This window comes from Belonocnema kinseyi, chromosome 6 (genome assembly GCF_010883055.1).
Source record: "Belonocnema kinseyi isolate 2016_QV_RU_SX_M_011 chromosome 6, B_treatae_v1, whole genome shotgun sequence".
Taxonomy (NCBI): Eukaryota; Metazoa; Arthropoda; class Insecta; order Hymenoptera; family Cynipidae; genus Belonocnema; species Belonocnema kinseyi.
Window position 1 is genome coordinate 44,428,213 of NC_046662.1, and position 12,788 is coordinate 44,441,000.

Genomic DNA, 12,788 nt, shown 5'->3' on the forward strand with positions numbered 1-12,788 from the left:
GAAAAATTGATTTTTTTTTAATGAACACTTCTTAAATTAGAAAATCAATTATTTTCTTTTTAAATAGTTCAGACATCCTTGGACAGCTTCAAAATTTTATTTTAAAATCTTGAGAAATCTAGAAGTTATTTTTGAATTTAAAATTATTTTGAAATTTTTTCAGAACTTATAAATATCTGTCAAAATGAATTGAATTTTCTCTACAATTTTTAAATATTTGTTTTTAATTTACTTGTCTTAAATAAAAATTCAAATATTACTAAATATTCAATAATTAATCTTTTTTTAATTAAAATTTTCAAATTGAATGGGTTAAAAATTGAAGGTACTAACATTTTTCAATATAAAAAAATATAAGTCCACGTTACCATTTTCAATGTTCCAAATTAAAAAATTAATCAATGAACTTTAAAATTTTCAAAATTATATAATTTTAAGGAATTTTAAACTAGAAATATCCTGTCAATTTTAGAAAATTTCTTTACAATTTGGATGTATAAATAAATATTGAACATTTATTATTTTTAGGCGAAAATTGAGTAATTTTTAAGAGATATGTAGAAGTTTTGAAAAGATTCAAACTTAATGTAAAACTTGAAGTGATAGTCCAATATAAAACAAAATGTAGATTTTCGCAGATTTTAAACGAAAAAATTAGATTCATTTCAAGAATTTTGAAAGGCTTGAAAAGGAGAAAAACATTTTCTTAAGATTCATAGAAAAATTAAAAATAATTTTGAAAAATTATTTTAAGAGAATATTTAAACAGTTTTTCAAAGATTTACACAACATTTTCAAAAAAGATTCTAGACGATTTTAAGAAAACTTTCTAAAAGTTGCATGATTCGAATTTTTTCTACAAATGTTCATTTGGAAATTATACATCAAAATTTAAAAATTTCACTTACAAATTAAGCATTTTTCAAATACAACAATTAAAATTGTAACGTTCAAAGTTTAAAGGCTCTTCGAAATTTTAACGATTTCAGGCTTTCTATGTCAAACAATTCAGTTAAAGATTCTTTACTTTTAAATATTTGGTTTCAATTTACTTGTCTTAAATAAAAATTTAAATATTGATAAATATTCAATAATTAATCTTTTTTTAATTAAAAATGTCAAATTGAATGGGTTAAAAATTGAATATTTTAGGCTGAAATAATATTTTTAATTTAATAAAAGCCTTTAATTAAGAATATATTATTATCAATTTATTTATAACTTGAAAATAGTTGATAAACTTTCAGTCAAACGTTTACATTTGTTTAACGACTAAGACTTTTAAATTGAAACCGTTTAAATTTTAACGTTAAAATCTGAAAATTCTTAAATTTTGAACTGATTTAAAATCGTTTTGTCAAATCGTTTTTGTTCATTTTTTATTACTTAAAGTACAGACAAATTAAAAAAATGTATTTATTTATTAAATAAAAATGTTTTTTTATCCAAAATTTTCCACGTCAAAAGTCTTTATTTTTTATTTGTTCAAGTCTTTAAGAAAGCATTAAAAATTCTTTAAATTAAAAATTCAAGCTTAAAAATATAAAAAAGTAGTGGAAAATTTTTTAAGTAAAAAAATTTGGTATTACGTATTGAAAGTTAAATAATAGCATAATTGAAAAACATAACAATTCAACTAATTATTTAAAAACGGTTGAAATCGAATGTGGACAGATTTTTCTTTTACTAATTTGTCAAATTCTCGGTAAAAAAAATTCACTGTCATTTCCCGATCATGTTCCGGTTTCCCGGTCAAGCGGCCACCCTGCTTTTTTTTGTAGAAAATTAGTTTTTTTTTTTAATTGAAAATTAATTCCGAAACACTGAGGATTCTCTAGTGAAAATAATATAAAGAAAAAAACGGGAAATGACCGGGAGTTTGCTTCTGATCAAAGTGAAATTCAAGTTTTTATTATTTAAATAACTATTTTGTTGAAAATTTGCCTTTCTTTGTAGAAAATTAATCTTCTTGTTAGACAATTCAACTGCTTAGTTAAAAATTTATGTATTTTGTAGAAAATTCGTTCTCTTTGGTAGAAAAGCGATTTTTTTCTTTTTTGTTTAAAAATCAAGTATTTTCTTAAAAATTTATCCCTTTGAATTAAACTCAATGGTTTTTTTATTTTTCCTTAGAACTTGTTTTGGTTGAAATATCAACTATTAAACTTTTCGTTAAAAATGCATCTTTGTGGGTTGAAACCTGAACTTTTTTTTATTAAAAAGTAATTTTTCAACTGAAAATTGGACTATTTTGTTAAAAATTCAACTTATTGGTTGTAAATTAACTTTTTTTATTGAAAATGCATACTTTAGGGGTCTTGGCTTAAAAATTCAACAATTTGGTGTAAAATTCAACTATTTCATACAAAATTAAACTGTTTTGTAGAAAATAAGTTTTTTTTTTAAATTGCAAATTAATTCTGCTCAATAGAAATGTTACTAATCCACTTTTGGTAAACAAAATAGATATGTTTTTATTAAAAATTTCAACTATTTAGTTTAAAAACTTTATAAACTAAAAATTAATGAAATAAGATTTGGACAAACATCAAATCCATAGTTAAAAGTACTTAGAAGAAAATATATGTAATTGGTTAAAAATTCGTATTTTTTGCTAAAAAAATTCATCTTCCCGTTTCAAAATTCAACTATTTGGTACAAAGTTAAACAGTTTAGTAGAAAATTAGTTTTTTTTTTAAATTTGAAATTAATTCTACTCAATGAAAATGTTACTAATACACTTTTGGTTGAAATAGATATCGTATATCTATCCAATAGAAGTATTGAATAGAAAATGGATGTAATTTGTTTGAAATTCGTGTTTTTTACTAGCCTGGGTTGAAAATTCAACTATTTGGTTAAAATTTGATGTATTTTGTTGCAAATTTGCCTTTTTTATAGAAAATTAATCTTCTTCTTAGAAAATTCAACTATTTAGTTAAAAGTTTATGTATTGTTTAGAACATTCTTTTTTTCAAAAAATTTTCAACAAAACAGCAGAATTTTCATCCAAAAATTATAACTTAAAAAAAAAGGTTGAATTCTCAACAAAATAGCCTAATTTCCTTGCAAATCCTGAAGAATGGTCAGGGAATTTTTTTATTGCAATATAAAATTGATTAACAATGATTCTTTGTTTCTAAAGGTAATCTGGTTAAAAAATTAGCAATTTTCAATTATTGTATTAATGTTTAATAAAAAAAATAGTATTTGATCAGAGAAATTTATTTGCTATAAAAAAGATGAATTTTTAACAAAATATAAAAATTTTCAACCAAATAGTTAGATTGTCGACGAAAAGAATTAATTTTTGTTATCAAAAAGGAGGAATTTTTAACAAAATACATGAATATATAATCAAATAGTTGAATCTTTGAGCTAAAAAGATAAATTTTCAACAAAAATGGGAAGTTAAATTTTTAGTAAAAAAAATTAATTTTCAACAAAAGAAAGTCCTCTGCCAAAATGATGAATTTTCTATATAATTGTTGAATTTTTAACAAACAAAAAAAATGTTAATCAAAAAAGAAAAAAAAATTTAATCAAATTGTTGAATTTTCAAGCAAAAAATTCTTTTTCTTTGGAAGAAAATCGATTTTGTTGTTAAAAATTAAGTATTTTCTTAAAAATGTATCTTTTTAATTAAATTCGACGCTTATTTATTTGTCCTTAAAACTTTTTTTTTGTTGAAATATCAACTATTACACGCGTTGTTCAACATTCATCTTTCTAGGTTGAAAATTGAACTTTTTTTAAATAAAAATTTATTTCTTCAACTGCAAATTTGACAATTTTGTTGAAAATTCAACTTATTTGTTTTAAATTAACTTTTTTATTGAAAATGCATACTCTAGGGGTAAAAATTCAACTTTTTTTTATAGAAATTCCTTTTTTTGGCTTAAAAATTCAACAATTTTATATCAAATTCAACTATTTGGTAGAAAATTAAACAGTTTAGTAGAAAATTAGTTGTTTTTTAAAACTGAAAATTAATTATGAAACAATATCCCCTATAAAAATAATATCTTTGCCCCTATTGTACCCTATATTCAGTTGAAGTCCATAAAGTACCCTATTTTCAAGATTTGCTCCCTATTGAGAATGGTCAAACTGCGATACGACACCTGGTGACAAAAATCCGAACTAGAAAGAATAGGTACGATTTTAAAGATGCATTTTAATTTGTGCATAAAAGTGTTTTAACCTTTTTTTTTTGTGAAGTTTAACTATTTATTGGATAATAAAAATAAGACTTTATCGTAAGAAAGGGTTTTAGATGGAATTTACATATTATAGAGTGAAAAAAACACATTTTTTGAGAGAAATATTTTTGTAAAGAAAACAAATATTTTACTAATTATTGTGATTTTCAAAAGATTATCAAGTTAAGCGAACTTATTTTGAAGCAAAAATGAAATCAATGTAAATTTTTATTAATTTATGCATGAAATATTTACTATTTAAAAATCTGTTTTAAAAGTTAGAATTCGTATTTAAATTCCAATCGTCTATTATTCGTATTCTTTGCATAATTTGGATAAAATTTTACGCTACACTGATGAAAGTTTATTTAAACTTACAATACATTGCAACTTACATGAAATAGTTAAATCATTGTTTCCTTTAAATAAAACCTATTCGAAAAAATGCATTTTTTTTCACTGAAGATGATGGAGATTCTATCTAAAACTATTGGGTTTTTATAAAGATTTGTTTTTAATATTCAATCATAATTTTATACTTAAAAAAACAATCGCAAAAACAATTTTATGCAAAAATTAAAATACATCTTTAAAATTCTACCTACTCCGTCTAGTTCCAGTTCTCGGCGCCAGGTGGAAAAACGGTAGACCACCCTTTGTTTTTTGAAGTATAAAGCATTGATTCAATACTAAAAATAAATTTTCATCAAAAAAAAAAAAAAAAAATAGTTTTAGATAGATTTCCATCTGGTAAAGTGAAAAAACAAATTTTTGTAAAATAGGTTTTTTATTAAAAAAATAAATTATTTCACTTTTTCATGTAAGTTTCAATGCATTTTTACGCTTAAATATACTTTAATTAATGGATGTAGCAACAATTTTGAACCAGATTATGCAAATAATACGAAAAAGGTAAATATTTCATGTATACATTAATAAAAATTTACTTTGAGTTTATTTTTGCTTCAAAATACGTCCAGTTAAGTTTATAATCTTTTGAAAATCAAAATAAATGGAACCATAATTGTTTTTTTTCAATATTTCCGTCAAAAAATGTGTTTTTCACAGTATAATATGTAAATTCCATCTAAAACCCTTTGTTTCCGATAAATAATTATTTTTATTATCCAATAAATACTATAAATACAAAAAAATCTTTTAAACACTTTTACGCAAAAATTAAAATGCATCTTTAAAATCGTAACTATTCTTTCTAGTTCGGATTTTTATCACCAGGTGGAGTATCGCAGTTTAATCATTCCCAATAATGTAACTTTTCTTTCATTGAATAAATTAATTCATGAGTGTGTGAATTATTAATTTCCTTAATTTAAAGGAATTTTAAAGCGTTTGAAATATTTTAGGATAAGTAATTTATACAAATAAATAAGATTTGAATTATTTTAAGGGATTTTAAAGCTCTCAATGTATTTTTATAAACTTTCCAGGATTTCAAAAGATGTTGAAGGATTTAAGATATATTTACAAAATTAAGGGATTTTAAACATTATTTCTAATTCATTTAAATTCTTTTGAATTGTTTTGTATACACTAATCACTTTTGTGTTAGAAATTAGTAGAGTTTCAAAGATTTAAAGAGATTTTTAAATATTTTTATCAATTTATTTGGAATTCACCCCGAAATTGTATTAATTTATCCTAAATTCTTTTGAATTCTGATCAATTTCTTTAGTTTAGTAAATCTGTAGTTTTTCTAAGCTTATTTCAAACGTACGCAGCAATGCATTTTTTCATATTTTTGAACTGTTTCCAATTTACTTGATTTCTTTTTTTTAATTTAGCTTGATTATTTATGAATTTTATCGAATTCTTCTCATTTCCCTTAAATTCCTCTAAATTCACTCGAATTTTACTGAAATAACTAGAATTTTAAACATTATTTCCAATTCATTTTAATTATTTTTTGGTTGTAAATGAGTATGGTTTCAAAAATTTAAAATTAATTTTTGAAATTTAGCCTGAATTCTTAATGACTTACCCTGAATTCTTTTGAATTGTTTGGAATTATATTGAATTTTTCAAATTCATTTGAATTCTTCTAAATTTACTCAAATCTACTGAATTCAATGGATGTTTTTTAAATAACCATTTTTTAAATTTAATTAATCCTGAAGTCTTTTAACATCACCTTGAAATATTAAGCATTTTATAAAATTCTTTTCAATTCCTTTGAATTTTGCTCAGATGGTTTCAAATTTTCTGAATTCAGTTAAGTTTTCTCATCTTTTGCGGAAATCAATGGAATTTTTTTGTTTAAAAATTTTTTTCCAGTTCATTTAAATTATTTTAAATTTTACTTGCATTTTTTTGAAGTCCTATGAATTTATCTTCAAAATTTTAAAAATAATTACTTCAATTATTATCTTTTTCAATTAAAATATTATTCAGTTTACAATGTGTAATTTGAAAATATTCGACTTAAAAAATGTTCCATTTAAGATTTTTATTATTAATTTAAAGAATGTTAAAGTAGCAGTCTTGAAGACTTAAACAATTAAAAATTAAAGCGTTTGAAGTTGAAAATTCTTGATAAAAAATATTTTAATTTTATCAACTGTAAATATCAATTATTTTTAATCGGGAATAATAATTGAGTTGTCAAAACGATTCTAAATCCGTTTAAAATTAAAAATTTCCAAATTTTAATGTTAAAAATTAAACTGTTTCAATTCGAAAGTCTTAATCATTTAAAAAAACATCCGATTAATACTTTGTAAAATATTTTTAATTTAAAAATTACTTCATAATAATGTATTTTGTAATTAATGGCTTATATTAAATTTAAATATTATTTCAATCTAAAATATTCAATTCTTAATCCATGCATTTTAAAATTTTTTAATAAAGAAAAAAAAATTATTATTTAATATTTAGCAATATTTGACTGTTTATCTATGACAATTACATTGAAACCGAATATTTATAAGTAAACAATTTGGAACTGAAATGTTTGAAATGGAAATCCTTGAATCGTTAAAATTACGAAGAAGTTTAAAAGTTTAGAAAAGATTAGAAATTAAATAAGATTTCCAAAATTGTTAAAAAAGAATCTCGACGATTTTAACAAGATTTTTTAAAATTTGCAGAATTTTCTAAAATTGTAGAAAAAAATTTATTCATTTCCAAAGACATTTAGAAGTTATAAAAAAATCTCAAAAAAAAAATGTTAAAGTTTCATAAATTTAAAATAAATTCTACATTTCTCAAGATTTTGAAATAAAAAATTTAAGCTTTTCAAGAATGTTTAAACTACTTAAGGTGAAAATAATTTAATTTTTAATTTAAGAAGTGTTCAGTTTTAAAAAATTTAATTTTTCAATTTTTAACGTTTCTAGCTTAAAATGATTTAAAATAATGTATTTATAGAATTCAAAAATTTTCAAAATTATATAATTTTAAACATTTTAAGCAAGAAACATTAAAAATAGAAGGGTTCAATTTTTTCTATTAACTGAACGCTCCTTAATTTTTCTGTCCATTTTTTTTTATTCTGAATTTTTTTCTACATCTGCCAAAATCTATATTTGGTTTTAAATTAGGCCGTGGACTATTTGAAATAAAATTTTTGTACAAATAGCCGGATTTTGTTGGTACAAGTAGAAAATTTAGATAAATAATTTGAAATCGTTTCAAATTTTTAATTAATTTTGAATTTTTTCAAAATTTCTAAATATTTCTTCAAATTACTCGATTTTTTTTTGAGAATAATAGGTGTTCAATTTTTATTTATCAAAAATCAATAATTTGAAATACAAATTGAATTTTTTTTAATAGATTAAAATTGTAACGTTTAGCGTTTAGTTTTTTTCTCGGTTTGAATATTTAACTTATAATTGCTGATTCTAAATGAAAAGTCTGATATTTTTAAATATTAAGTAATTCTTCTTTTTCTTAATTGAAAAATTTCAAATTGAATGGTTTAAAAATGGAATATTTTAGAGTGAAATAATATTTTTAATTTAATAAAATCCTTTGATTATAAATATATTATTTTAAAGTTATTTTAGAATTGAAAATAGTACAATTAAAACTGAATTTTAAAACTCTTTAAATTGAAATATACGATAAAAATTTTAAATCTTCACTATCTAACTAATTTTTTGAAAACCGGTTGAAATCAAAGAAAGTTGGACAGATTTTTTTTCAAAAATTTCTAAAATTTCCGGTCAAAAAATAAATTCACTGTCTTTTCCTGGCTTTCTTCCGGTCGATTTTTAAAATTTATTAATTTATTTTAAACAAAAAAATGTCTACTATTATAAAAGATGGCTATTTAACAAAATATTTGAATTTTCAACCTAAAAAGATAAAATCCGGATAAAAAATTGTAATAGTTTATATTTCAATAAAAGAAGGTGAAATTTATACAAAAAAATTCAAAATCAAACAAACGAATTTTCGTCAAGAAAGAAATAAAAGTTTATCTAAGAAATAAAATGATTTTTGACTAAAAATAAGAATTTCCAACTACAAAAGATCAATCTTAAAAAACGAAAAAGTTATATTTTCAGTTCTAACATTAATTTTAAACAAAAAAAGGCTTTTCCCTTAAACAGTTAAATTTTTAAACAATGCCATAAGCGTGCAATAAAAAAATGTAAAATGTAGTTACAAAATAATTAAACTTTCAACCAAAGAGATGATTTTTCAACTTAAAATATAAATCTTCAACAACGAAAATAGTTGAATTCTCAAGCAAAGAAGAAAAAATTGTATCCACAGAGTTGTATTTTCGTTTAAAAAAATGAAATTTCTACTAAAACTGATCAATTTTTAAATCAAAACCTAAATTTTCAAACAAGAAATAATTTTTATCTGAAAAAAATTGAATTTTTAATCTAAAAAGACGAATTTTTAAACAAAAAGAATGGCTTTGTAAATAAATTTTTAAATTCTCTACCTAATAGTTGCATTTTTATATATATAAAAAAAATTCTACTAAAGCAGATAAATTTTTAATAAAAAACGACACCTTTTTTAAAAAAAAACGTTTATCCAGAAAAGTTTCTAGTTCATTTCTCAACAGAAAAATTTAAAATTTTAACGGAACAGTAGAATTTTCAAACACAAAGTATCGCTTTTGAAGAAAATAGTGAAATTGTCAATCAAAGAGTTACATTTTTATCCAAGAAATATAAAGTTTCTCTTAAAACAGATGAGATTTTTAAAATATATTTTTTTTTTAAGTTGAATTTACATCTAGAAAAGATTTCAGTTTTTTTTTCAGCATGAAATAGTTAAATTTTCAACAAAACAGCAGAATTTTCATCCAAAAAGTATAACTTAAAAAAAAGGTTGAATTCTCAACAAAATAGCTTAATTTCCTTGAAAATCCTGAAGAATGGTCAGGGAATTTTTTTTTATTGTAATGTAAAATTGACTAACAATGATTCTTTGTTTGTAAAGGTAGCCTGGATAAAAAATTTTCAACAAAATATTAAAATTTTCAACCAAATAGTTGGATTGTCGACGAAAAGAATTAATTTTTGTTACCAAAAAGGACGAATTTTTAACAAAATATATGAATATCTAACCAAATAGTTGAATTTTTTTAGCTAAAAAGATAAATTTTCAACAAAAATGGGAAGTTAAATTTTTCGTAAAAAAATTAATTTTTAATAAAAAAAAGTCCTCTGCCAAAATGATGAATTTTCTATATAATTGTTGAATTTTTAACAAACAAAAAAAATGTTACTCAAAAAAGAAAAAAAAATGTCATCAAATTGTTGAATTTTCAAGCAAAAAATACGAATTTTTCAGCAGAGTTGAAAATTAAATCTTCAACAAAGAAGGTAATTTCTAACCCAAAAAGACGAATATTCAACAACAGTTAATGTTTTTGAGATAAAAAACGTATTTTTTATAAAAGACAAATTTTCAAAAAAAGACGAAAAATTTCAACCAAATTGTTAGACTGTCAATGGATAGAATTAGGTTTTGTTAACAAAAAAGACGAATTTTTAACAAAATATATGAATATCTAACCAAATATTTGAATTTTCAACTAAAAAAGTTCAAATTTCAACCAAAATTGGAATAGTTAAATTTTCAGTTAAAAAATTAATTTTTAATAAAAAAATCATTTTTAATAAAAAACGTACTATATTTCCTACAGAATATTAAAATTTTTAACCAAAGAAGGTTATTTCTAACCCAAAAAGACGAATATTCAACAACAGTTAATGTTTTTGAGATAAAAAACGTATTTTTCATAAAAAAAAGACGAATTTTCGAAAAAATACTAAAAATTTCAATCAAATTGTTAGATTGTCAATTGACAAAATTAAGTTTTGTTAACAAAAAAGACGAATTTAAAAAAAAAATGAATATCTAAGCAAATATTTGGATTTTCAACTAAAAAAGATCAAATTTCAAACAAAATTGGAATAATTAAATTTTCAGTTAAAAATTAATTTTTAATAAAAAAAAAGTGTATTTTCTACAAAATATTAAAATTTTTAATCAAAGAAATTAATTTTTAACCAAAATTATGAATTAAAAAAAAAATTAACAAAGTTGTCTAACTTTCTATTAAATAGTTGAATTAAAAAAAAATTATTAATCAAGAATTAAAAAAAAGTCAAATTCTTTCATTTTCAAGTCCAGAAGGCGCAGTTTCAACTAAAAAGTATGTTTTTAAAATAAAAAAGTTCAATTTTCAATTAAATTTTCTACAAAAAAAGATGAATTCTCAACAAAAAAATATAATTTCTCAACTGCAAACGAGGAACTTTTAACCAAAAAAATGTTGCATTTTCTTATTTGGTTATATTAGTAATTAGTTCAGTTCGCATTTAAGGGAACAAACCGAGAAAAGGGGGAAGTTTCTTGAGAACAGGGGGAAAAAAAGAGGAATTCTTTAAACTAGAGTGAAAATTGTGAAGTCTGCAATCCTTTATAGTGGAATTTTACATCGAATTTTGTCCAGTGACTGTAAACGATTCTATTTCCTGAAATTAAAATTGGGCAGAATGATTCCTGGCACTAATTTTCAAATTTATTTTGGGAAAAATGGGAATCCAGTTGACACAATTTCCCGCCAATTTGAATAGAAACTAACCTAACTTTTTGCACTTTTTGCATTTTTCTGATTCATTTATCCGACTTTAAAGGTTAGTTTTTTAATTTTTTAGTATTATCATTATTATTCTTAAAAAATTCGCAATATAGAGTGCAATTGCTAAGATTTAAACGGGGTTTTTCCTATCAATGTGAAATATAAAACAGTTGAATGAGGACGACTTGTTCCGTCAAGTATATTACCTTTCTAAAGATTTAAACTTTTAGAAGTCACTCTCAACCTGATCCTTGTTGTTATTTTCTAATTGAGTTTCCTCGGAGTCACTTTGCTCCACGGATTTGTTTATTCTGTCCAAAAACGAGACTAACAATCGCTTATTCAAAACATCTGTTAGTGTCAGTTCGCGAACAACAGGTTCATTCTGCTCGTTCTCCGGTGCCTCTTGCGCGTCTCTCGGCTCCTCGTTTTGCAATTTATTCAACTCAGTGTTTTCAGGATTCATTGGTGTTCCAGGCATTTTTTTATCTTACGTTCCTTTGATGGAAATGAGTATAAATAAATTCAACACGGTCCACTTGTAAGAATAAGGAAGAACAGAGAAGCGTTGCACATAACCTAAAAGCTCAAACTGGCTGATAACTGCGCATGAGTTAGCATGGTAAAAGGTAAGATTCCAATTTCAAACTAAGATTTATTATTATCTTCAACTTTTCAATTGTGGGTTTTGAGGTCGGATTTCTCTTTAATATTTAGTCTTGGAAAGGAAACTTTTTTTCTTTGTAAATAAACGAATTAAAACAGTTTTTCAAAAACAAAATAAAAATTTTCATTAATTTATTTTAAACAAAAAAAAGTCTTCTATATTACTATAAAATATGGGTTTTTAACACAATACTTTAATTTTCAACAACATAATTAAGCTTTTAACATAATCAGGCTGTCGGCTTGACCGGGAATTTAATTTAAAAACCGCGAATTTACTGCTGATCGCAGTAAAATTCAATTTTTCATTATTTAAATAATTTTGGTCAATTTAAAAAAGTGATTTTTTTCTTTATCTATAGTGCGTAGCAGGACATTTAAGAGTGTTTATGAGGCTACGGATTTATTTGCTTTTTTAAAAATTCAACTACTCGGTAAAAAGTTATACTCATTTATTAAAAATTGATGATTTTATTGAAGATTAAGCATTTTAATTGAAAATTCATCTCTGTTTGAAAATGTAACTGCTTTGTTCAAAATCTGTTTCCACACATTTTGAAATCTTCAAGCCTTAAAATTATTCTTGTAAAATAAAACCTAAACAATGTAAAATCTTCACAGAAATCTTGAAAAAGCTTAATCTCGTCAAATCTTTCATAAATACTAAAAAGCTTCTAATTTTTTTCAAATTATTCAAAATAATTTTTTGCCAAAATTAAATTTTTCTTATCTCTTTAAAAATGAAAGACAGTTTACAAATATTATAGTGTGGTAGCGAAATGTTAAGAACAGAATTATTTCCCATTATTGAAAAATGATTTACAATTTGAATTTTTTGTTCT

The 12,788-nt window shown here is 22.4% G+C and overlaps 2 protein-coding genes across 3 annotated transcripts in view; one reads left to right on the forward strand and one right to left on the reverse strand.

Moving 5' to 3' along the window:
- Positions 1-12,788, reverse strand: part of LOC117174163 (TIMELESS-interacting protein) — a 29,226-nt gene that overhangs the window by 1,970 nt on the left and 14,468 nt on the right. Inside the window, exon 1 of one of the 2 annotated variants that reach the window (XM_033362985.1) lies at positions 11,487-11,605. The exons of the other annotated variant lie outside the window; for it this stretch is intronic. The gene's annotated coding sequence lies outside the window, so the exon portion shown is untranslated. Of the gene's footprint in view, positions 1-11,486; positions 11,606-12,788 lie in introns of those variants that run through there. 2 annotated transcript variants of the gene reach the window in all.
- The window catches only part of LOC117174162 (very long-chain-fatty-acid--CoA ligase bubblegum-like), a 119,208-nt gene continuing 118,061 nt past the window's right edge, over positions 11,642-12,788 (forward strand). The window contains exon 1 of the mRNA XM_033362981.1: positions 11,642-11,909. Coding sequence (XP_033218872.1) covers positions 11,900-11,909 — 10 coding nt within the window. The 5' untranslated portion in view covers positions 11,642-11,899. The remainder of the gene's footprint in view (positions 11,910-12,788) is intronic.